The sequence below is a fragment of the Panthera leo genome, chromosome B2 (genome assembly GCF_018350215.1).
Source record: "Panthera leo isolate Ple1 chromosome B2, P.leo_Ple1_pat1.1, whole genome shotgun sequence".
NCBI classification, from domain to species: Eukaryota; Metazoa; Chordata; class Mammalia; order Carnivora; family Felidae; genus Panthera; species Panthera leo.
Genome location: NC_056683.1, coordinates 116,615,024 through 116,640,840, shown reverse-complemented (window position 1 = coordinate 116,640,840; position 25,817 = coordinate 116,615,024). Strand labels below are relative to the sequence as shown.

Here is a 25,817-nt window from a genome sequence, read left to right as displayed (position 1 = left end):
TTTTTTTTTTTTTTTTTTTTTGCAGGGTTGGGGGAGTGGGGGAGAAAGGCTGGCTCACTGCTGTCACAAACAGGGCAAGGCTCAGGATTCAAATAGTCCAACATTTACTGAGGGTTCCCCGTGGGTAGCGGAGGGGCGAGCTGTTACAAAGTTACTAGCAGGCAGGAAGGTCTGTCCTCTACAAGAACTCACAATGGAAACAGAGATGCAGGGCAGCTGCCTACTAAAAGGATTATCAAAGTCCTATTAATACAAGAACATTGATAATATTATCAATAACCATCATGAGAGTCAAATTTTAAAACATTTCCATAAGAAAACTCCCGAACCCTGGGTTTGCTAAAGACGATCTTTTCCCCCTTTCCCAGAGCTGTGCTCTGATGTATGGGGTATGCATTACAGAATGTGATCAATAAGAGGTTATGAAGGTGCTGTACTAGCAAAAGGACTACAGAAACAAGTGAATTGCCATCTACACGTTGGAAGTCGGTGCCAATCAAAAGATGTGATGAAGTGTGGTAAGTGAAGGACTGGTTCTGGAGCCCTGGGGCACAGAGAGATACAGAGTTCTGGTACTGAATGCATCCTGGCAATTCGTGGAAACATTTCACTCTCTGTGTAAAGGCCTTTATTTTAGAGCATGAGGATCACTCTGCTTCCCAACCCCAAATCAGAATTTTTATATTGCTTTGCCGTGATGTGAAGGGTCTAACGATTTCTTTCCTCGGCAGGCGGAAGCTCCTGCGGGGGAAAGAGAGAACAGGCCATGCTTCACCACGAATGCCAGTAGCATCCTTCAGAGACAGTCTCAGGACCTCCCAACTGAAAATCCATGTTTCTAATTTAAGTATGAGCCCATAATTACTCATACAGCCAGGGAGAGTTTCAAATCCCTGCCCATTTGCCGTGCTGTCTAAAAACAATCAACTCATCTTTCAAACTCGACCAAACTACAAATGGAATGAGAGCTCGGTCGTCTAATAAGGTTGTTCATCCCGGCGCTCAGCAGCTTACGTGTGGCTCACAGATGGCTTCTGTCTCATTCTGTGTAATCCAATCATCCTGCACTACTGTGTCTCACACTTAGTCTTCAGGAGTAATTGGGAAGCTCGCAGCGACAATTGTCTCTCCTTCCAGATGTTGTCAATAGAAAGAGAGTGTCTGTCACCACCTCTCTGACTAGGATGTGTCCATGGCTCTCCAGACCAGAGTTGCTGCAAGCAAGGTAAAGAGGAATGACTTCTTCGCATTGGCTTTCAGTTACTGCCTAGCACGGGTGTAAGCAAATATGTTCTATAAATGGCCTCTCTGTCAGCAGGCAACTTGTTTCACTTTTGGCTGGGAACTATGCAGAAAACATTCTGCGGCAATGCTTGCGTCCTGTGGTAATGGTGGCAATCTAGAGACACCCTTGCCCAAGAGAAGATTCTAAAACATTCAGAGAATGGTTGTTGAGGAGAGACCGTTTCACCTTCTAGTATTAACCCCTGCACCTCTGCTATCGGTTTCTGAAATCATGACAGTTTGGCCTTACTCTGTTTTTGGCAGGGGATGGCTTTCATTTTTCCCACTTCTAAAAGATGTGCAAGATTTTAAAGGAAAAGTATTGAAACATTTTAAGCTGTAGGTTTGTTAGTTTCTTTTTCCCTTGAGGCTAGTGTTAATAGTTGTGTTTTATTTCAGTATAAAAATACCCCTTTAAAAAAATCAAAGCACCTAAAACAAGGAAATATGCAAAGCCTCAAAGCAGCTGTGTAAATTCACACAGGCTTTGGGCCTATAAAGATCTAGCCTTAAGGGAATGACACTCTGGAAAGTCAGATTTTTACTTAAAAATTAAATTATGTTTTATGAATTAGTGCTACATTCATTTTAGTAAAATATCAGCACTGTGTGTATTTCCTCAAGCTTTTTCTGCTCACTGCCATCATCACAACATACATCATCAGTTAGAAATGTTAAGTATGGCAACAGCTAAGAAAAATTTTCTAGGTCAGTGAAAATATTATCTCAGGGAAAATATTTTTTTAAAACTTATTTTTAAGAGCATTTCAAACTATTCATAATTTATATATAGTTTGGGGATTGAACAAGCAATAATAACTTTTACTGGAGAGAAAAAAATTAAAAGGTAATATCCTTTTCCTTAAGTAGCTTACATAAAGAATGGGGACTCTATATTTAGTGTGGGCTTACACACACACACACACACACACACACACACACACACAGTCCTTCCAGGGTAAATATTCAGGTAATTGCTACAGGTCTTCCTTTTTTATAATCCCAGAGCTTTAGGTGTTAGAATCCCAGCTATAGAACATTAGGCCAACAGTGAATACATTCAAAATAGGTGAGTTGTTGAAAATCTGGTCTCATGATACATGCCTGTAAGTTATGAGTTAACTTTCCTTAAGTCCTTGTTCATTGTCAATATCATCATCACAGGAACTATTCAAATGCTCATAAATTAATACTAATGGCAAAAGTGACCTTTATCCAAAGAGAATTTCAAGACTTAACAAACATTTATTGAGTGTATGCAATGTGCCAGCCATTGGGCTAATTAAATCCCCCCGTCTCTATACTTTAAATGAGAGAAAAGCTGACTCAAGGGAAAGAGCCATGGCCAAAGGCCATTTAATTAATTTGCTGTCTGGGGAACTAGCACAGGAACTGGGAAGAAAGCCCAGGTATGAGGACTGCTAAATTGTTGTTCAGAATACAATGTATTGTTATTCAGAACTCCGGTAGGATACACATTTCATAACTACACTGAACTAATGTAAAGTTACAATTGTAAAACAAACACTGAATTTAAAAATCTCAGGGACACACCACATTCCTGTGTGTGGTTATTGACATGACCTAGAGAATTTCATCCATGCAGACACTTTCAGAGGGAACCACTATCTGAAGGCAGGACTGTGCTCCGTGGTACTATAGGCTAGAGAGATGTATTTCATGATTGCTCTGGAATTGCCCAAAGAACTAAGAAGTAAGCTTTCATGTGGGGAGTAATAGGGCAAGGTATTATCTGTGGAGCACATATAGTACTTAATGCTAGGAGTTTTACACGTGTTCTGAATACAAAACCCCTATGAGATTTTACCTATATTTTATAGATGAGTAAAACCAAACACAGAGTAATTGGCCAATGTCATAGCCTTGCCAGTGAGAAACTGGAAAAGAAACCCTAGTGTCTCTCACCCTGAAGCCTACATGTTTTACGAATAGACTATGGTTCATACTGAAGTGAAATTTTGTTATTATTTTTACTGCTCTTCACTCATCATTATTCAAAATATATTTATTGCATACTTACCACAAACTAAGCAATAGCTTTGTGGCTGGAGAATTAAACATGATTAAATCCGTGTCTCTCTCCTGGAAAGTCTGGAGAAAAGGGAACCTCTATAAATAAGTATGCTACAAACAATGTGATCGGATCTGTAAGACATATACACAAGGCTATGGATGCAGAAGAAATAAGAAAGGATTGATTCTGTCCTACAGTAGGAGATGGAGTGGTAATAATGATACTTGAGCTAGACCTTGAAGAATACACATATATTTTCTCTGTAGTCAAGAGTAAAGCTCTTCTAGTTAATGGGAGCATTCTGCTTTGTAAAATCACATAAGGGCTCCCAGTTTTCAGAGAATAAATAGAGCAAGTTATTATAAACGGACTAGACCCAGAATTCCCATAGGGGACTTCTATACTCCAAAGATCATACATTCCTAATGCTACTTAAGATATTTCTGAGTAGAGGAAAAAAAAGAAAAGCCACAGATATTTTTATGAAGTAATAATTACATTGTCATCTAAACCTTATAAAGATAGCAAAAGAAATAAAGTACAGCTCAATCTTACTTATGGAAATAAAAGTGAAAAGCAAAATAACATACATTAAGACCAAATAATATTTATTCTGAAAATGTGAGGGTGGTTCAATATTGGGTAATCTACTAACATTATTTATCTTGTTTATAAAACTAAGTAGGAAATTGTAGAATCATCTTCATAGATGCTGCAATGGCCTTTGACAAAAGTTAACAATGATTCCTGATTAAAACATTGAATAAAATAGGAAGTGATTATTTCTTTAGTGATAATATATAACAACATACACACAAACACAAACATTGCAATCCTAAATCCAGTATATTTCTTTCTTTTAAAAAATTTTTTAAACATTTATTCATTTTTGAGAGACAGAGCATGAGTAAGGGAGGGGCAGAGAGAGAGAGGGAGACACAGAATCTGAAGCAAGCCCGAACTCATGGACTGCGAGATCATGACCTGAGCTGAAGTCATGTGCTTAACAGAATGAGCCACCCAGGCACCCCCAAGCCCGTATATTTCTTGATAGAGAATGTTAGAAGCATTCACAATAAGGCCAAGAACAAGGCAAGTATACTCACCAACTCCACCATTATTTGAAAATAAATTAGAGGTACTAGCCAATGCAATCAGACTACAATAAATAATGAAGCCATAAGAATTGGAGTAGAAGAGGGGCGCCTGGGTGGCTCAGTCGGTTAAGCGTATGACTTCAGCTCAGGTCATGTTCTCACGGTCCGTGAGTTCGAGCCCCACGTCAGGCTCTGTGCTGACAGCTCAGAGACTGAAGCCTGTTTCAGATTCTGTGTCTCCCTCTCTCTGACCCTCCCCCGTTCATGCTCTGTCTCTCTCTGTCTCAAAAATAAATAAAGGTTAAAAAAAAAATTTAAAAAAAAAGAATTGGAGTAGAAGAAGTGAAACTATATTTACAGGTGATATTATTGTGTATTTGGGCAATCCAAGAGAATCAATAAAAACACTAACATAATTTTAAAAAAAAGATTCTGGGGGCCCCTGGGTGGCTCAGTTGGTTGGGCCAATGACTTCGGCTCAGGTCATGATCTTGCAGTTTGTGAGTTCGAGCCCTGCATCGCGCTCTGTGCTGACAGCTCGGAGCCTGGAGCCTACTTCGGATTCTGTGTCTCCCCCTCTCTCTGCCCCTACCCTGCTCACACTCTGTGTCTCTCTGTCTCTCAATAATAAATAAGTGTTTAAAAAAGAAAAGATTCTGTAAAGTGATAGAATGTTAAATTAAAAATAAAACCCAGAAATCTTTATGTACAGAAACAATACCAGTTAGATGGTACCATAAGATAAATCTTTGGTAACATTAGTAGCAAAAGCAGGATTATTTTAAGAATAAATTTCGGGGTGCCCAGGTGGCTCAGTCGCTTAGGCGTCCAACTTCGGCTCAGGTCGTGATCTCGTGGCTCGTGAGTTCGAGTCCCGCGTCAGGCTCTGTGCTGACCGCTCAGAGTCTAGAGCCTGCTTCAGATTCTATGTCTCTGTCTCTCTCTCTCTGCCCCTCCCCTGCTCATGCTCTGTCTCTCCTGTCTGTCAAAAATAAATAAACATTAAAAAAATAAATAAATTTAAAAGGGGCACTTGGGTGGCTCAGTCAGTTAAGCATCTGATGTTGGCTCAGGTCACAATCTCACGGTTGGTGAGTTTGAGCCCCTTGTCAGGTTCTGTGCTGACAGCTCGGAGCCTGGAGCCCACTTCAGATTCTGTGTCTTCCTCTCTCTCTGCTTCTTCCCCGTTCATGCTCTGTCTCTTTCTCTCTCTCAAAAATAAAATAGACATTGCAACAGGAAGTGTGTAAAATGTGTTATGAGGAAAAATTAAAATACTTTTGAAAGATACAAAAGCAAATTTGAATGAATTTGGAAATTTTTTTGTTCTGGTTTTTGGATAGCAGGAGTAAACATCATTATAAAGCCATCATTTATTCCCATCTTAATAATAAATTTAATATTATCCCAATAAAAATAACATAAAGTTGTTTTATAGAGCTATTTAAGTAGATTTTGAAGTTTATTTAGAAACAAACATAAAACATAGTAATGAGACCTCTAACAAAGAACAATGAGGGGTGCCTATATTAAAACATACTATAAAGCTTCTATAATTAAAACAGTGTTACATTTATCTATGAATAGACAGAAAGACAGGGAAGTCAATGGAAGTGAATAGAAAGCTCACAAATAGACAAAAATGCATATAGAAATATAGTATAAAAAAGGCGAGTGTCTCACTGGCATGTCAGGCTGTGACAGAAAGCAAGGATGCATGAAGAAAATGATGACAATATGTAAAAAGAACACAGGAGGTATAGTGTAGGTGCTCAAATCGGTCAAATTTGGGACAATTTTAGCATCAACAAGAATCATGATTATTAATGTGTTGTAACATATGGAAAATAAAAAACACTACAAGTTACCAAAAATAGATTAATAAATGATATATACATAAGTTCAAGGTAAGAAGGGAGATCTCTAGGGGCACCTGGATGGCTCAGTTGGTTAGGCGTCTGACTTCGGCTCAGGTCATGATCCCAGGGTTTGTGAGTTCAAGCCCCACGTGGGGTTCTGTGCTGACAGCTCAGAGACTAGAGCCTGCTTCCAATTCTGTGTCTCCCTCTCTCTCCCCCGGTTTGTGCTCTGTCTCTCTCTCTCTCTCAAATATAAATAAACATTTAAAAAAATGTTTAAAAAGAAGGGAGAGCTCTATGAAAGAATGTGCACTAATATGTAGAAGAAAAAATAAAATGAGAAAATTACTATTTTACAACACCAATGTAAGTAATTGATTCAGACAAGGTATATCGCTGGATGCTAAAGCCAATAAATACAAAGTTTTAGGGGAACAGAACATTCACATAATCTCAAGCATCACTCCACAGATTACTTATTAGTGATAAAGGATAAAGACTACAATTAAAACAGAGACATCAGCAGGCATCATCTTTACCAAGTGATCAAACTGATGAGACAGAAATGTGTCTCCTCATGAGGTACAATGGAAATATACAATATTACATATGTAGAATTCTTCCCCAAAGATTCTAATCAGAAGGAAACCATCAGACCAATCTAGGGTATGGCACGGAAGAAGTATGACAACCAAATGTAATGTGAAAATGTATTTATTTGTTTGTTTTTAATCGTTCATTTATTTATTTTGAGAGAGAGAGAGAGAGAGCAAGTGTGCGTGGATATGCAAGCAGGGGAGTGCAGAGAGAGAGAGAGAGAGAGAGAGAGAGAGAGAGAGAGAGAGAGAAAATCCCAAGCAGACTCCATACTCAGCATGGAGCCGGACACGAGACTTGATCTTATGATCATGAGATCATACCCTGAGCTGAAATCAAGAATTGGACACTTAACCGACCAAGCCACCCAGGTGCCCCTAGAATGTGAAAATTTAATTGATTCTAAGTTTTGGGGACAACTGGAGAAATTTGAATATGAATTCTGTATAAATAATATTGTGTATCCATTAAACTTTCTAGTGTATGATAATAATTGTGTAATTATATAGGAAATGTCCTTACTGTTTTGAGAGTTCAGGGAAAAAAATACCTAAATTCACTGACAATTTTGTTTCCACTTTCTGTGCTTGAGAAATATGTTACAATTTTCACATTGCCTTTTTACGGTTTACCTGCTTGACTTTTTCTTGCAAAGGCTGTAGTTAAATTTTAAGTCATTTAAATGGGGCAAAACCTAACATAAAAAGATCTCTTTTGAAAGTATATATTTTATGTAAAATACAAAATATTCTGGTATAATGTAGTGTGAGATACATGTGCATAGATTAAGCTTAATCTACACTCCAGTAGCTGCTGGTTAGCATCTGGAGTATCCTTGTCAGGAGTATACAGTTGAAAAGATTCTCAGGCAGTTGAAAAGCTAGAGACATTGTCAATGAGCATAAGAAAGAAATTATAGTTTTTTACTGATGAAATGAGTATTGTTCAAAATAGGCAAAATTGAACAGGCCTCACTATCCTTACATGAATGAGATATCAGAATCTGGGAAGGTGAACCACCTGAATACCATCACAGAAGCACCCAAGATCTAGAGCCCATATTCTTGTGTTGCCCCCCGTCTCACAACTCTACCCGCACCCCACCACACCCCCAACACACACACACTTCATGAAGAAATCTGTCAACTGATCTGGCCAAGATGGCTGACCCTGCCTTGAGGATATCATTGTGACATCGTCAGAGTAAACCTGGCAAACACAAAGTATTTGTCAAAGTGCTGGGAGACAGAGAGTGCAAACTCCCTATGTTTTCAAAAACAGGTTGTATAAATGTTTTGGTGTTTGTCTGCTAATACATTTTTGTATATTTGGCGTGGGGTTAAGAATGACTATGGTTCTAGCATATGACATAGAAACCTGGTCTTTTCTCTTTCATTAGAAATATATAAAATACAGAAAAAGTAGAAGGAAATGGCATGATTTTAGCATCTAAAGACAAACACTCTTAAGACATTTATGTTTCCTATCAGATTTATAGTTTTTAGATACTGCATTAAGGGTATGGGAGAGAGATAGAAAGCCCCCACTTACTTCTCGTCTCTGGAAACTACAGGGGTTGACAAAAAGAACCTACAGCTCTGGATAGCAGTTTAACTTACATTTGTGAGAATAATGGATTGTGGGTGATTTCACTTTTTTTGTGCTTCATGCTTTTATGTTTTCCAAAATTTCCTCAATGACGATTCAGTTCACAGATTTGTGTATACTTTTATCTTTTGTACTGAATACTTTGGGGACTGAATTAATGACTGTGCATTATTTTAATAAAAGCTGGAATTTAGAAAATCAAAGAGGCAACTGGGGTCCTAGAGTATTTTAGACCCTTTTGAACTTTAGAAATTGGAGAAGAAAGAGTGGAGACCTGAACTGACCAAAAACTGTTAACCACTACCTGAAAACAGGAGAATCTGTCTCATCTTCTCCCACCTCCCGGAACCACCCTCATCCTCATAACCTACGCTATCATATTAGTTTTAATAGAGACAAGTATCTGAACTTGTTTTCTACATGTTTGTCTTACAAACAGTCTTAGTTTAACAGCAGCAAATAAGCCAGAAGCCTTCTCTTTCTGAGAAGTATTCTGGATACTGACCCTTACCTCAACCCTATTTGTGGGGTGACTTTTACATAGGTCACCATGCTTTGTGTGAGGCGAATTCTATCATTAGACATCCCTGGCGCTTTAGAAAAGTTCATTTGACTGAAAGACAGCCACCTATGGTCCAGTCAGCTGTCTACTAGCCCCTGTTAATAGCACTGTATCCACCCTGGAGGCCATATACCAGGTAGTGACTGGTTTATCTAACCAGGTTCTCTTTTTGTGTGTGAGAGAGTTCATTAATTGGGAGAAGACTTGAAAGAAGAAACAAAGAGAGAAACAGAGACCAGAAGAGGTTAGTCATCACGTGGAAGATTGTCTCAGTGTTGTTGGGTCTCCAGTGCCACCGTGTACTTAACTATTGAGTTGTGGCTCCTGAATGGTGGCTAAACAGCTAAATAGCTGCTGAGTCCATTTTCTAATTGATTCAGACATTATTCCAATAATCATCATTATGAAGCTTTTCTGTTCCCTTCAACTAGAGAAAGAGCCTAATGGACATATTGAAGTTTGAGATACAATTTAGAGTACTAATTCTACAAATAATATTTTTTTATCACTTGTAGCATCTGCCATTGCTGTAGATATGATGACTAGGTTGATGGTTTCTTTAGTTCTTATGAAGGGGATGGGGACACTATCTGCCCCATAGGATTTTATGTGCTCATAATTAGACTTGAAAATATCCTTCAAGATCAGAGATTCTTAACCAAGGATCCATGCATGGATTTTAGCAGTTCTGTGAAAACCCTGAAATTGCAAACAATGCCTTGTGTATTTGTGAGTATATCTATTTTTCTGCATAGTCCATACTTCGCATTAGACATTCAACAAAATAATGAGCCCCTAAGGGTTAAAAACACCATTGTTTTATTTTACACATAAAAACATTACTCAGAGTAACTTGCCTACAATCATACAAGATGTGATAGCTAGAAACTAGGTCTCTCTCTTTCATTACAAATTTATAAAATACAGAAAAAAAGGGGGAGAAATCACCAATGATTGCACCATGTAAAGACAGACACCTTTAAGACTTTTCTATTTCCTACCAGAATTTAGGTTCAGATCACACTTTTGAAAACTACATATTGATTTATTGCTTCCTATTACACTTGTACTAAATTCTACTCACACCAGCAGTCTAGAACAATTTCTTTTATGTTCACCAGAACAAGTAAATCTTCTAAAGATATATATATATGTGTGTGTTACATATATACGTATATATATATATATACACATATATACGTATATATGTAACACACACATATATACACATATATATGTATATATATCTTGCCTATAGGAGAACAATGGTATCTTACTGTTGTTTAAGTGTGCATTTCTTTATTATGAGTGAAGTAAAATATTATATTTGTTCATTCTAGTTGGAAATCTGTCTCTCATCCATCTTGTCCATTTTGCTCAGGAATCCAGTTTTCCCAGCTGTCCATCCAATTCCCATTTAGACATTCTACCTGAGGAGGAAACAATAGGAGAAACCTACCTTCTGTTTATCACATGCACTTGTTCCTGTGTCCTCAGTAGATCTTTGCATTGCAATCATCTGAGAGGTTTGTTAAAATGCAGATACCCAGGCTCTACCCAATATCTAGAGAATCTTAATATCTAGATATGGAGTATGGGGATTTTGCACTCTTCACATGCAAACACTTGGTATTTCTTAAGAATAATAAAATTTGAATAGCATTTAAAGGGCATGTGGGCTGACACTGAATATGAAGAGTGTGGACCATTATGATTCTCATTAACAACAGCCCTCTATCATTGTGAATCCTGGGTTATCTCCCTTCTGAGGTAGTCTTGCCCTCATAATCAGAACTGCAAAGTTTATGTTTTGACTTGGAGTTAATAAACTTGATATAAAATTGCAACTTTTCCACTGATCACCTTTGTGCATATCACTTCATTTCTCCCAACCTCTGTTTCTTCATTTGAAAAGAGGTGATTACAATCTTAGCTCAATTATAGTGCTTATTTTGAAGTATGAGATAATCTTTACAGGTATACTTTAAACGGTTGTGTAAATATTAGATATATTTACTTGTTCTAATTGTTTACTGTGTGATACTTTTGTTTGTCTCACTTCCTTTGTCATCCCAGGAAGTCTGAAATAGCTTTGGGCACAGTGTCAACACTCAATAACTATCTGGTGACTGATTATTATCTTATCGTTCAGCGAAGATTACTTTTATACGAGGTGGTGTTCCATGTGGCCTGGGCTCTGATCTGTCATAATGGTTACTCCTTAACACATGTGCAGGTTGAAAATCAGCCATGATTCTCTCACTCCTAAAACTGTAATGAGTGAGTCAACTCATATTCACTGAGAGCCCACCTGTGGCAGGAACCAGGCCAGCCACTGTGAATACCTTAGTGAGCATAAAGGACGTGTCCCAGTCCTCCTCTAGATAAAATGGGGTGTCATAGAACAGTTAGACCCCATATCTTTTAGCCAGTTGCTTGAAGAAATACCACAAAATATGTGGAAGTTATCCTTCTGGGGCTGTTATGAAATGGTACGAGAAAATTCAAAAGATGAATGAAGACTAGGATGAAAGGTGGCTACTGACTCCAGAAGGATGGAATGAATATGAACTTTTCCTTTTTGAATTATGCCCAGAGTTAGAAGGTGGAGGAAGGACGGTAAAAGTATCCTCCAGACTGAGAAGGCACTTTGAGACTGCCAAACGAAGCAAGCCACTCCATACCATTTTCACAGAGTTTTACTCAGGGCAACTTACTGACCGTGGGGATCAGGTGAGTAATGATCCACACGCTATGCAGCCAAGTCCAGACCTTAACCCACAGATTTTGTAGAGGAAAGGGTATAGTTATCTAAAGTGGGCAGATCCAACAAGTCTTCCCGCATTCTGGTCAGAGCATACATTAACCTCCAAGGCGCCTGGAACACATAGCCCCAGGGGAGGGCACCAACAAGATGCAGGACCAAAGATGGAGTCAGTATTGTTCACACTCCTGCACCCAGTCAAACCAGTTTGGAAACTGGAAAGAAGGTTGAATGAGTTATGTAGCTGGAGCACTCAGTCTGCACTAAAACTCTGAGATCTCAGAGACACAACCTGCATATAGTAGTTCTGGTTTGGGGGATTCTGAAATCTCAAACTAAAAGAATTTTATTCCTTTCTAGAAGGTATAGTCGTTCCTTAATTTCAACGCATTAAGAAAGGCTTTGTTGTTTAGGGCAGTAGAAGGAAAACTGGCATCACGATGCTTTTCATCAAAAAAGATGATTGTGAAGGTCACGTTTAGCAGACGGTTTTTTTGAAAGCAACTTATAAAGTATTTGCCGTATCCTAAATTTGCACATGTTCCAGACTTGTGCAGATATATTCTACTCTCAAAATAGTCCTGCAATTATGCACAAATAAAACAACATGGGAGTTTTTAATAAAGAAATTGCATTTATAATGATCTTGTATTTGCATATGATAAACCTCTAATCATTATAACACTGTGAAATATTAACAATAATGCTTTAACATCATCAAATATCCAGTCAAGTTCAAATAGCCAAATGTCATAAATGTCATATTTTTTTCACACTCTATTTGGTTCAGGATCCAAATATGTTTTTTTAAAGAGTAGTAAAGGGGCGCCTGGGGGCTAAGTTGGTTAAGTGTCCGACTTCTGCTCAGGTCATGATCTCGTAGTTCGTGAGTTCGAGCCCCTCATCAGGCTCTGTGCTGACAGCTCAGAGCCTGGAACCTGCTTCAGCTTCTGTGTCTCCCTCTCTCCTTCTGCCCCTTCTCCACTAGTGCTCTGCCTCTCTCTCTCTCCCAAAAATAAACATTAAAAAAATAAACTAACTAAATAAAAATTATTTAAATTTTAATATTAACATAGAAATAATAGTTTTGTGTTTGTATATTAGTATAGGGACCATATATTATTTTCTTTAATTTTTTTAAAATGTTTTATTTGTTTTTGAGACAGATGGAGACAGAACATGAGCAGGGGAGGGGCAGAGAGAGAGGGAGACACAGAATCCAAAGCAGGCTCCAGACTCTGAGCTGTCAGCACAGAGCCCGACACGGAGCTCGAGCTCACAAACCGCAAGATCATGACCTGAGCCAAAGTCGGATGCTCAACCGACCGAGCCACCCAAGTGCCCCAGGGACCATATGTTATTTATCTTATTTTGGATTAAATTGAAACAAAGCGATCATCTAGAAATATTTCAACTAGAGGCTATTAATGCTCAAATTAAAAGACAAACAACTTGATATTAATATATAGAATAAAGAGTAAAACAAACCCAAAGACACATGACCCTTAAGAAAATTATAAGGCTGCAGAAGCATCAATGTTGTTGCCTACCACATCAGCAGATTCTTACCTCAACATTTGGGAAAGAATCCAACCAACTTAAATGTGGACACATTATTTGGACCTTCGACTCAGGCAAAGTTTTCACATGTTCTCATAACTGCTAAATAATCTCTACAAATGAGGGCTTTTTACTACTTCCATATTGATTCTACCACTTGGAAGACACTACTAGCTGCCTACATTGTAGCAGACCCCACTCCCCTTTTTTCCTTCTTTGTTAATAATTGCTAATAATTTTTATTTTATTACAGCAGTAGGTGCCATTCCCCAGAGGCAAAGTCTCAGTGTTCTAAACCTACCATGGTAAACCCCTTTACTCTTTGCCTGTGCTCGTTCAGGAAGTGACCACATGACCCCAAGTGGTGGTTAATGAGAGAGACATAATGGGACATCTGATGGGGGTTTCTAGAAAATATTTTTATTCCCTAATAAAATAAAGAATAAAGAGAGCTATGAGAAGAAGGTCTCATCCTTTTCATTATTCCCTTATAAAGGATTGTGTCAGCTTACATGAAACCACAAAGCCATGCAGGTCTTAAAGAAAATTGAGGTGCTAAGGGTACAAACTTGCAGCTAATCGTGAGTCCTAGAACTCTAATGCACAGAACAGAGAGTATAGACAACAATAGTGTATTACAATCACCAACTTGCTGACAGACTAGATCTTAAATGTTCCAACCACAAAAAAGAAATGATAATTATGTGACATGATGAAATGCTAACTATAGCTGCAATGCCACTTATAGTACAATATACAAATGTATCAAATCAACATGTACAACTTAAATTTACAAATGTACCAAATATATTTCAGTTAAAAATAATAAAATCCAAAAATAAATGAATAAATAAAAGAATGGGGATAGGAGGAGATTAAGGATCATGAGGGAGGGGAGATTAGGCAACAAGGAGTGGGCGATACTGAAGAGCAAAAAGGGAGGAGAATGATGGGCAGAGGGAGAAGAGACTTGGGCTAGGGGAAGTCGACAGGGAAAGAGTAGGGGGGAAATGCTAGGCATGGTATGAGTGTGGGCGGGCAGAGGGCATGGGACCCTGAAGGTGCTAGAACCCTTAAGTACTGATTTCTTGTGGTTCTCTTAGGCCAGACAATCCACCCATTTGTAGGTAGTTGAAAGAAGGAAATTCTTGGTAAGCCCATAAAGTTGGTCCAGTTAGCAAATTGGTTGTGGTGTGCTGGGCGCTCTCTTCTCTTCTTGTCTCTAGCAGAGGGCTCCTCTGTGCCCAGGCCAATTAAAAGATTTGGTAGATTTGGTGAATTGGTGATTCAGAGAATATGAATAATGCTCAAGTGTTATACGAGTTGACCAAACAAGAAGACTTTTAAAAAGATTCAAAAGGGAAAAAGATAAACTAGAAAATTTCCATGTGAAATGCTGACATTTTTATTATATTCACAAGAATATATTTCAAAAGATTAATAGGGAGGTTCAGACATTTTCAATTGTTTATTGGCTTTTTAAATGTTTATTCATGTGAACTGCCTATTTATATTCTTTGTCCATTTTTCTCTTGGTTTGTTTGTCTTTTTTTTTAATTTGTGTGTGTTTATGTATTATGGGTATCATTTTTTTGCTCTTAATATATATTGCAGATATTTTCTTCCATTTTATTTCTTGGCATTTAAGCCTTTAGTCCATTTCCAGTTTATTTTGGTGTCTGGTACGAGACTGGGATCTAATGGGATTTTTCTGTCTAGAAGTTAGACAATTTTCACAACACTGTTGAATAATCCATCTGGTCCCCATTAATCTGCAGTGCTTCCTTGGTAAGTCTCATATGTGGTAGAGGCCATTTCAGGCCCCTCTCTGGTGTTTAGTCAATTGCTCTGTAAATTCTTGCACACAGGCTTAATTATTATTGTGCGATTATGTACTTTTTTGTTCACACTTTTCAAATTTTCTTAGCTGTTCTCATATTTTGACTATTATGATAGCTGAGATTTAAAATCATTTTGTCAGGGGCTTCTGGGTGGCTCAATCGGTTAAGCCTCCGACTTCAGCTCAGGTCATGATCTCACGGCTTATAAGTTTAAGCCCCGCATGGGGCTCTGTGCTGACAGCTCAGAGCCTGGAGCCTGCTTCGGATTCTGTGTCTCCCTCAATCTCTGCCCCTCCTCCGCTCTCGCTCTCTCTCTCTCTCTCTCAAAAATAAACATTAAAAAATTAAAAAAATAAAATCATTTTGTCAAATGAAACTATGAATGTTGGCATGAAGGAAGTATGTTATGGTAGATGGAAGGTAAATGCTATGGATTTTTTTGTACTGCATTAATCCTTGGGGCAAATGTGGACCATGTCAGCCTTTCCAGTCCGAAAAACTTTCATTGTGGACTTTGAAGTCCTTCCCACCCATGGGTCTCCAAGCAAAACAAAGGTAGCCAACACTATCTAGTGGTCATTCATCGTCTTTTGTTTGTCAGACTCGTTACCGACAACCGTGTGAAAAAGCCCAGGCTCTTGGACCTCACGCCTCTGTTCTCCGCAGGTTGTTTTGCAGAATCTCCTTATATGTGTCATTCTCTTCTACACTGTGTACTACGCGGTTCTGGGCATGTGCTGCATGATGCTCAAGTAAGTAGTGCGTTTCCTTCGAACAGAATGAAAAAGCTGAGATTGAATATGAAAGGAGTTTATATTTAATTCTCGACATGTCTTTATGGAAGAGAGGATACAACTTAAATATGGTGTATTTTCATGCCATTCTTAAGCAAAAATAAGCAAATGTGCCGTCTTCCAAAATGATCAAAGCACAATCTTGAAATGATGTGGATAGATAGGGCCAGACAGGACTGTCCCCCTTACTTCTTTGGAAGATGGTCATGGAAAGAAAATGAAGCTATTACTCCCTGGGCTGGTATTGAATCAGAGCAGTTTGAATGAGAAGGGAATTTAGAGATAATCTACATCAAATTTAAATATTCTGATATATACTGAAATATCTCTTGGACTCAAGTCAGGAGACCTAAATTCTGGCCCAGGTTCTTACTAACTTTCTGAAACATCTTAACTAAGCCATAGAACTTCTCTTATTTTAATTGTCTTCATTTGTCAAGTGGAAGTAATTGATCAAAAGAAGGTTATTATGAGGACAAAGTAAAACGTGTATTTTTAATGCTATTTCTATGTAAGTGGGAGGCAATTTTTTCAGGTAATTTTTTTAGTCTCGCTGTGATTTAATTTTGTCTCTACAGATTTAGGTTGCCAATACATTGACTGCCTTGAAATACATTACGTAGATTGACAAATAATTTCTAAGAAGCTGAGTGTTTATACAATTTAATTTTATTGTGCAAGCAAGGAGTTAGGACCCTTTGATTTCAATATGCAAATGAGTACCCAAAAATAATTATACCAACTTCTGCAATGGGAATAATGCTATTCAGCACGCTTGCAGGCAAACCCACCGAGGAAGCATCTGCTGCTCTAACAGGGTCTCAGCTGTTGCTGGGACTGGAGATGGTGAGGCCATGCCTGGAGCAGGCAGGAGCTGAGAACCTTTAGGGCTCTCTGAGCCTCATTTCAAGGATTTGTAGTTAATGTGAGTCAGAGGACAGGAATTTTAAGTTCTTGGGCCTTAAAGCTCCAGGAGGCGGCTAACTGATTGACCAGCTGCACACAACTACAAACAGGCACAGTAGACGGGGTATATTTATAGACTCCAATTTTACAACAGGAAGAGGTCTCAGAGATTAACCTTTTCAGTTTACAGATGAGACACTGACGTTTGGCTCCAAATGGAACTGACTTGCCCAGATTCACAGTTTCACAGCACCATCAGGATTAGAACCCGGGTCTTGTTTGTTTCCATGCCTATGCTTTTGACACAGAATTAGATTCTCCTCCCATATTTGATGTCAAAGACCGCCAAGATTACAGCGAAGACCCAAAATACATTGAAGTCCACTTGGTGGACAAAGTGGACTTAATTGGACAAATAAGACAATATGGATAAAAAGATTATTTGGTTGCCATGCAGGTCAGCCAGCTTCTAAATGTCCCACACATGGTAAAGCTAATGCATTATGTTGTATGTGAAGAGCGATATTCAAGGCCTTGATGTACGAAGCTGTGAACTGCCTCCTCCAGGGTAAACTATTTTCATTTGTAACATCTTCAGGGTGTATGAGTTGGATGTCCTGGCACCATTTGATTTCAAAACGAACCCCTCATGGCTCAACACAAATTATAAAGGTAATTGGTTTTAATTTCCAATCTTTGTCAATTAGTGAATCAAATGCCTCCAAAAATCAAAAATAGTTGTTGTTTCATAAAAATTTATAAAATATCAGGCTTTCCTCTCAGCCATCTGTATCTTATATCTGACTTAAGAAATTAATGTAGAAAAAATGCAATCACAAATTTTAAAGTGGCTATTCCTTAAAGATGGGATAGGATGGAATGGTGGAATAATTGAAAAGAATTACTATATGAATTTCTATTTGGTAATTTTATAGGTAAATTTTTTGTGCATTAAATATTTTTCAAAGGAAAGGAAGAATGATTTAATATGTTGATGTAAAAATGCTCATGAGATGTGGCATGGAAAATGAAGACAATAGTGTTTGTGTAGTGTAATTATTCATTTTTGTAGAACAGAGTAAAATACATGGTGTCAGTGGTAAGAAATCTGGAGAATTATGCAACAAACTGTTATCTCCCAGCTGGGATGACAGAGGACTTTCATTTTCTGCTTTGTACATTTCTGCTTAGTTTGATTTTTCTTCCCAAGATAGGAAAAAAAAGGGGGGGGGGATGATATGAAAGAGTATACTAAGGAAAAATTTATCTTTTTAAATTAATCATTTTTGCTGAAAAAGTAATTATTAATTAATACCTGCTATACTCGTCACCCGTATATATGTTAATAATAACAGCTATTTATATTGAATATATGTCAAACATACTTATTTGGTGGGTATTCAAGGTAAGTTTGTCTCATCTTTAGAAAAAGAAGATTTTAATGTTATTTCCATTATAAAATAATACACATAAATTAATGAAAGCTTATAAAATACCTACAAGTAGCAAGGAGAAAAACAGAAATTCAATCACAAACTTACATTCAAAATATAATCATTCTTAACATTCTGCTAAATTTCTTCCTACTTTTTTTTTTTTAAGTGAATTGTGGATTCTTTAAACATTACAATTCTTTAGAAAACCACTGGACGTGGTTTGTTTGGAACAAATATGCAAATATACAAAAATTGCCTGAAGCCAAAGAAACCCGATTTTGAATATGACTTGTACAGGAAACTTGGTCAGTTAAAATTACTGCATTCAAGAAGAAAAGCTTTAGAACAACTTCCTCAAATGGGTAACCTTGTTTGGTGCTATTATGGATTCAAGTTTGGATAGACAAAGAATAAGTTAGGAAAAAGAGGCTTTCATTCTAATGAGACACAAGAGGTCTAACATTCTATTTTAACCTTCTCTTTATGCACTTCCCTATTGAACACAGAATTCACTTGTTTTCTATCAAAACTGTCCACAGTTGATATCGTCACAGTAAAGAGTTAAGTAGGGGCTGTGTATGTGTTTTGGGGAGGGGATTTAAAACTCAACCGTTACTATTTAATTCTTGCCTTTGGGTCAGTCAATGAAAGATAGGAATGACACAGCTTATTGGAAAGGCTGTGTTTTTACATAGCTGAGATTAGTGAAAATCCCCAGGATGCCTGGCACAGTTTATATCGCTCTTTCCCCTCACAAAACACTAACATTTGTACAAAGATATCAATAAAACCTTAGCCTATTAGATCTTTAATTTTGGGCTTGGGGAGATAACTACCATAACTCTTCAAAGTTGTTACTTTGAGAATTTAGACTAATCTCAGAGATAAAGTGTAAGAGTAATCTCAGAGCCTTGGGCATGTATCTAGGGTCAAGTTTCTTGTCTGTTTCAATGATTTTGTCACCCAGGAGAGTCGGTTTAGCAAGGACACTGGAAAGTTTAAGTCTAGTTAAAACATTTTGATTACTAATAGCTTTCCTTTACATAGCAGAGAATAGGTTGCAAATTGCTTTCATTTTAAGTTAACATCCTCCCAACATTTTTTTTTTTTTTGAGGTAGATAAGATAGCACTCCATTTCCCAATTATAGAGAAAGACTGACCCAGAGGTTAAAATTGTGCTCAAGGTTTTATAACTCCTAAGCTATGAGGCAAGACTGTCACATTGGTATCCTGACTTTAAATTGTGTACTGCTTCTTTTACACCATGCTTTCTTTCATTTCATAAACAAAGCATAAGCCTTTTTTTTATCAACATATGCAAATATAGCTTGTTCAAGACAAAAATCAATGTCTCCAAGCAGCTGCAAATTAACCTATAAAATCTGTAAATGCTGATAACGGAGGCATCTCTATTTCCCTATAATAATCTGGGGGCTCTGTGAGCCACTGACAGAGGCAGCTGTGGAAATGTGGTAGAAAGACGTGGAGTCACTATGACACAGCAATGCACTTCCTTCCACAACCTTGATTGTAGGGAATAGGACATACTGAACTGAACCTCATTCCCGTGTGATAAAAAGGAGCTGGTGTGAATTCTCCATTCAACTTCTGAAACCTGTTAAGTTAAATTAAATAAAATCAAAGAGGAATAAGCGGAAGGCCTTTAAAAAGGATGGCAATTGGGACCTGCTTACTTGGTTGGTGTTTTGCTTGCCCATGAAACAATCACTGGCTCATTGGTTAATAAATGACTTCTGCACGATAGCATATCATGTGATTATTTAACCCTTTGTTTTGAAAAAGAGAGAGTTTGCCTGTCTGGATTCATTGATTCCTGAATTATAAGAATGTATAATCAATTGCTGTGTTTTGTTTTGTCTTGTTTTGTTTTCAAAAATAGAAAGGTAATTTTTATGGAAAGTGATACCATTGCAAAGGGACTTTGACATGTGTCACGTATATTTGTCACATGCATTTGATGGATCTCTCCTTTGAAACCACTTTAAAGATCCATACCAAAGACAAAAGGCAAAGGTTGACCCTTCACACATTCAAGGCTCTTAGAGATTTGTGGTCCTGACCTATAAATAATGAGCTCTTTATACATGTTCAGGGAAAGCACTCCAAGACAATTGGGTGGATTTAGAAGAGTGCCTCCATCCACATGAGCCATTTATGAGGCTTCCTTTCATCCATGGTTATCAGTTATGTGTCCCAAATGACTATCTGGGCATGCCATTTTATTATAAAGACACAAAGGAATTCATTTCCAAGTTAGGCAATGATTGGTACCAAAGAAATGTTATAAATCAATGAACTCTTATGTTTCTTTTTTTCATTTCCTAAAACTGAGAACTGAATTTCTCATTAGTTTCTAATATATCTTAAATGGAGATTCGCAATCCAACTGTAGATCAGCAGGTATTGATTCCATTGTAACCTTCCTTTATTGTATTTTACCTTTTAAAATGGTAAGCACAAAGAAGTACAAAAGAGATACTGTTATTTTTCTATTAAGTCTGAGGATTATTAAGAAATAGAATATGTTAACAAGTTCTTATCCAAAGTTGAGGATTGTTAAAAGATGGGATATTTTAAAAATTCTTGCCAAAATGTCTTCACAGACATTGTTGTAATGGTCCTATTACTAACTGTGTTTCAGAGTTGTTAGTTTCTCTAGTTCCAAATAATTATATTCTCCATTCCATTTGCAGTCCTTTTAATCTCAACACAGGTTACCTACTTGGTGTGTGGATTGCTTTTTGTTCTGGTTGTAGAAGAATGGGTCTGGGATTATGCTATTTCAGTAACCATTCTTCATGTTGCCATCACTTCAACTGGTAAGCAAGATAAAATAAAGGAAACAAAGTATGTTAAATCTGATGTTGTACCTAAATTGATTCATAAGAGTAGAACTTTGTTATATGCATATTGCCCTCTGATGGCTAACTAATAAAACTGGCTAGAGTTCTTTATTCCTTCCCACACTACTCCTCCCCACCAAGTTCTCTTACCACTTCCTGGGGAAGATTTTGATTGGCTACACCTTCTAATTCAAAATGGTACTGAAATGTAGATAGATGTGTCCTATTCTCCTCTCATATTCAACTTGCCAACAACTTGTACAGGCTTTGCCTCTGTTTGGAATACTTTTGCTCCAAAACCCTCCCTTGAGGCAGAAATTGACCAAATCCTGGGACCTGGGACCTAAGGAAACTCATACTGGTAGGCTGGCAAACTTCCCAACAGTAGTTAATTTACCAAGAATACTAGGTTCTTAAACTAAAGGGTTTTATTTCTACCTGTGATCTTTGGAGTCAAAAGAAAATGGATTAAATTCCAATCCTACCTTTTTAAGAAGTGTATGGTCTTAAGGAAAGTCACAACATCATTCACATTAGTTGTCTCCTGTGTAGATGGGGGAGACCCAGTGACATGTCAATGAGAATGAGAAATTTTCTGACTAGTGTCTAAGCATATATTTATTCAGTAAATGACAGTTCAAACATTCTTTCCTCTAGCCATTCAAAATGTACTCTTCTATTGTAACTTTTCTCCCTTCCTGTCTTCCATTGAAAAAAAAATACTAGTCAAGGTATGTGTGGTAATCAACCACAAGTTATAATTCAAAGTTATTATTTATTAGCAACTTAAATCACTCTTATATTTTCAGTGCTGTGGTCTATTAATGGTTTAATCAGTCTCCATCTTAAACAATTTCCAAATGAATTGCTACATCCCAGCATCACTATTATTAGAGAATGCTGGTATATCAATATCCTAGTCTCCTGGCACACACCCTCCCTTAGTAACTTTTGGAACCCCTGAACCCCATAACTCAAATTCTCTGTCTTACTTTGGGGACTAAGTTCAAATGGAAGACAGTCATAGGATATTTGCAAAAGGTCTCTGGAGCATAGGGTGGCTCAATCTTCAAGGCTGAGATAGGCAACAGGTTCTAGACCCAGAAAAGTTACAAGTTAATTGTCTGACACATGGCACAAAGAAAGTGCTTAACAAATATTGCTGAGTAGAATTGAGCTCAGAGCGAAGTGGCTCAGAACTCCAGGGTAAGTCAGGTTTTAAGGATGGTCTTAGGATCATCTCTGTTGCATAACACTCGAATCAACTCATAATCAAATCAACACTCAATCAATTCAAAACATCATTCCTAGATGAGGAGTTTCAGGTATCTGATTTCACAAATGACTTTCTAGACTATGAATTAAATACAGCTTTGGGGATACCCAATTTTATGAATGTGGATAAAACTTCTCTTTGTTATGTGGATATGATCTGACCAAACAAGTATTTCTTCGTTGACTAAAAAGAAAAATAACATATATTTTAAAAATGAACAACATCCTTTTTTTCTTTCTTTTGCAGTTATGTTGGAATTCCCCTTGACATCACATTGGTGGGCTGCTTTAGGTATATACATATGACACCATATGTTATACACATGTGTGTATGTATTAGGTACAACATAAATATTTATATATACAGTGGGAGCATCAAAATATTTTTTGTGTGGGTCAGGTAATTGGACCAGAAGACTGCTCAGAGTCTCCATCTTTCTAAAATTACATAGAGTAAAACACTGGATATAGATTTATGACATATTCTTTTGGTTCTCTTTCAATATGAATGACATTGCTGTTTTCATAGTAGCATTATTTCATCTATTTTTTTTCTTCCCACAAATCGAACAACTGAATTAATCAATTGTGTATCTAGTAAGAAAATTAGCCAATTTACAGTGGACTTTTCTAAAGCTTTTCCTTTAGCTTAAGCCATGTATGGACCACAAAAATTTTTACCTTTCCTCTTTTCAGTAAGTTTGGCAATAGTTTTAACTAAATATTGTCATGCTTAATAGTGGAAAATAGAAATGCAGCATTTTACTACATTGTTTTCCCCAAAGCCAAGTTATCTGTTTATAGTATCAGTATTATTTATATTACTCATTAGCTCCCTTCACTAGAATTTAATTTTCCACTTCCCTTACATCTCCATAAGCCTTAGTGTGTACTCTTCTCTAATATTGTTCAGTACATACAGAACACACATGAGAAAGTACTGAAATTTTATTTTGCATGAGGCTTTCAAAAAATGCACATTTTTAATAAATCAGAAAGAAATTCCTGAAAGACATGCTATAATTAGAAATGCTCTTATCTCTCCATGAAAAACAAGAACTTATCTCTTGGATTTTATTCGCAATACCACAAAATTTACTTTATTTAAAGCCCTAGGCATTTCAGTCACATAGCAAATGCCACCTGATGGCAGAGGAAGTCTGTTGGTGAACTGGAATGGCCAACAGAATTGCTACAATAGTTGGGTCACTATTTCAGTTTTAAGAACTAGGGTTGGTTTACTCAGAGAATGGTGGCCAAATGACGTTTGAGGTAACCTTCTTCTGTTTGCGTTGAGTTAAAAAATTTAGATATAAATGAAATGTGGCTACACAGCTTGGAAATTCTATCTCATGGTCCGCACTAGATGTGTGTCTGAGTGAGGAAGTTGTCCAGTCCTGCTGAGCCTCTGATCCCCTAAGGGCTCTCACCTCTGGGAACTTTACCTTTCATGGGAGTTATGCTGTTACCGGCATCCAAGGAATCACAGATTTATGGAAGCCCTATTAGGCTGGATTAATATTAAAACAAGACAAAACAAAACACAAGAATCGCTGGGCCAATGAAATCAGAGCTAAAGGCATTTTCGTATAACCGAATAGCGCAGGTAGGTAGACTTCTGTTTTCAAAATCTCTTCTAGGCTAAGAAATATTTTCCAAGTTAGAAGAGAGCATATCTTCCATTTATAATTAGAGAGGAAATACCTTATAAAATATTTTTAAATAACAACAACACAAACAAATGGCAGGTCTGAAGAGCTACAAGAATTGAGAATCGTGAAATCCCTGGCATGTGCTTTGACTTCATTGTCTTTGAATTTCTGAGTTTTAAGAGCTCCTTACTATTAATTTGACACAACCACGCATCTATTCCCTGAAGGAAGTTTTGAATTTCAACAATTTATCAGCACAGAATATATACCTACTGTCTCTTAGCTGAATCTATAAACTACCCTATTTCAAATGCTATGTCAGTTTCAGGAACATTATTTTAGTCATGACAATTGTTCTTATTCATAATCTCACCAATGAATTATTCATTATTGGTAGTTAACCAAAACTTCCCTTTCATTACTTGCAGGATCCGGCTTAATTTCAATGATATGTGGAGGCCAGGCTTTCGCATACTGTTTGTTCAAAGACAACTTTATCTATCCAGATCTGGATGAGTTTTAACAAAACAGCTGAATTAATTCACCTCAGACTTTCTGTATTATTACATACATTGTGTCAGAGCTAAATTGTAGTTTTTTGGTTCACACCTTATATTCAAGGTTGAATGTATTCTAGATACTTTATAACTATGAAAAGAAAAGGAGAAGTTAATGGCGAGCAGAAGAATACTAGTAAGGTATTCATGAGCAGAATGTTGCAAATCCATAAAATGCAGTATTTTACCAAAGAGTGTTTCATAGGACACTAGTTTCAAAATATGTTAATAGTGCCATGCAAGGGAAAAAAGTTGCATGTTTAAGTATATTTGTAGAATCTTGGGTTTATGTAAAATATGTTTATTTTAGGACTTCTCAGAATCTTTAACATACTATTGAGAACAAGACGTGTCTAAGTAGTAGTATACATTATGCACTGTTTCTCAGACATATTTGATTAGGGACACACTTTATTTCTGAGACACAGAGAGAGAGACAGAGCACAAGTGGGGGAGGGGGAGAGAAAGAGGGAGACACAGAATCTGAAGCAGGCTCCAGGCTCTGAGCTGTCAGCACAGAGCCCAATGGGGGGCTTGAGCCCATGAACCGTGAGATCATGACCTGAGCCGAAGTTGGAGGCTTAACTGACTGAGTCACCCAGGCACCCTGGGGACACACTAGAAAATGCTGATGTATCGTGTGGGTGTGGAAATTATAATATAGAAGAGAGTGGAGTTAAAACTACTACAAATCCCTATAAGCTGAATTAAATTCTATTACTGTCCCACAGTATTTGTTTTTGTGATAGAGCATTTCTTGTAAAATTATTGCCTTTTAAAAAATATCGGTGTCCATTTCTTTCCTTAGACTATGTTCTTTTAATATAGTGCTCCTCAAAATTTTGCATGCATTTGAATCACCTGGAAATCTTATCACAATGCAGATTTTGGTTTGGAAGGGCTGCGATGGAGCCTAAAATTCTGTATTTCTAAAAATTCCGAGAAATGTTGGTTCATGGGCCACAGTTTGAATAGTAAGGTACAAGTGGTTGGGACCAGATATTTTTAGAGGTTATATAGCTCTGTACTGCCAGTCCTATGTTGTTGTTTTTTTATATCATTGTTATGCAATGTTTGTTGAATTGGATTAATACTGAGACTACTTAAATTTATATAATTGTCTTA

The 25,817-nt window shown here is 37.2% G+C and overlaps 1 protein-coding gene across 1 annotated transcript; it reads left to right on the top strand.

The window, feature by feature from the left end:
* Window positions 1-7,856: 7,856 nt before the first annotated feature.
* TMEM244 (transmembrane protein 244) lies at window positions 7,857-24,658 on the top strand. Its single transcript, XM_042940417.1, has 7 exons — window positions 7,857-7,883; window positions 9,101-9,178; window positions 15,874-15,959; window positions 17,506-17,579; window positions 21,059-21,184; window positions 22,731-22,775; window positions 24,564-24,658. The coding sequence occupies exons 1-7, from the start codon at window positions 7,857-7,859 to the stop codon at window positions 24,656-24,658; spliced, it is 531 nt and encodes a 176-aa protein (XP_042796351.1).
* Window positions 24,659-25,817: the final 1,159 nt, after the last annotated feature.

Coding starts and splice junctions, on each gene's coding strand:
- TMEM244 (XM_042940417.1), top strand. CDS start 7,857: ATGAATGAGATATCAGAATCTGGGAAG. Junction 17,580..21,058: donor GCTCAACACAAATTATAAAG/GTAATTGGTTTT, acceptor TTCCATTTGCAG/TCCTTTTAATCTCAACACAG. Junction 22,776..24,563: donor ACATTGGTGGGCTGCTTTAG/GTATATACATAT, acceptor CATTACTTGCAG/GATCCGGCTTAATTTCAATG.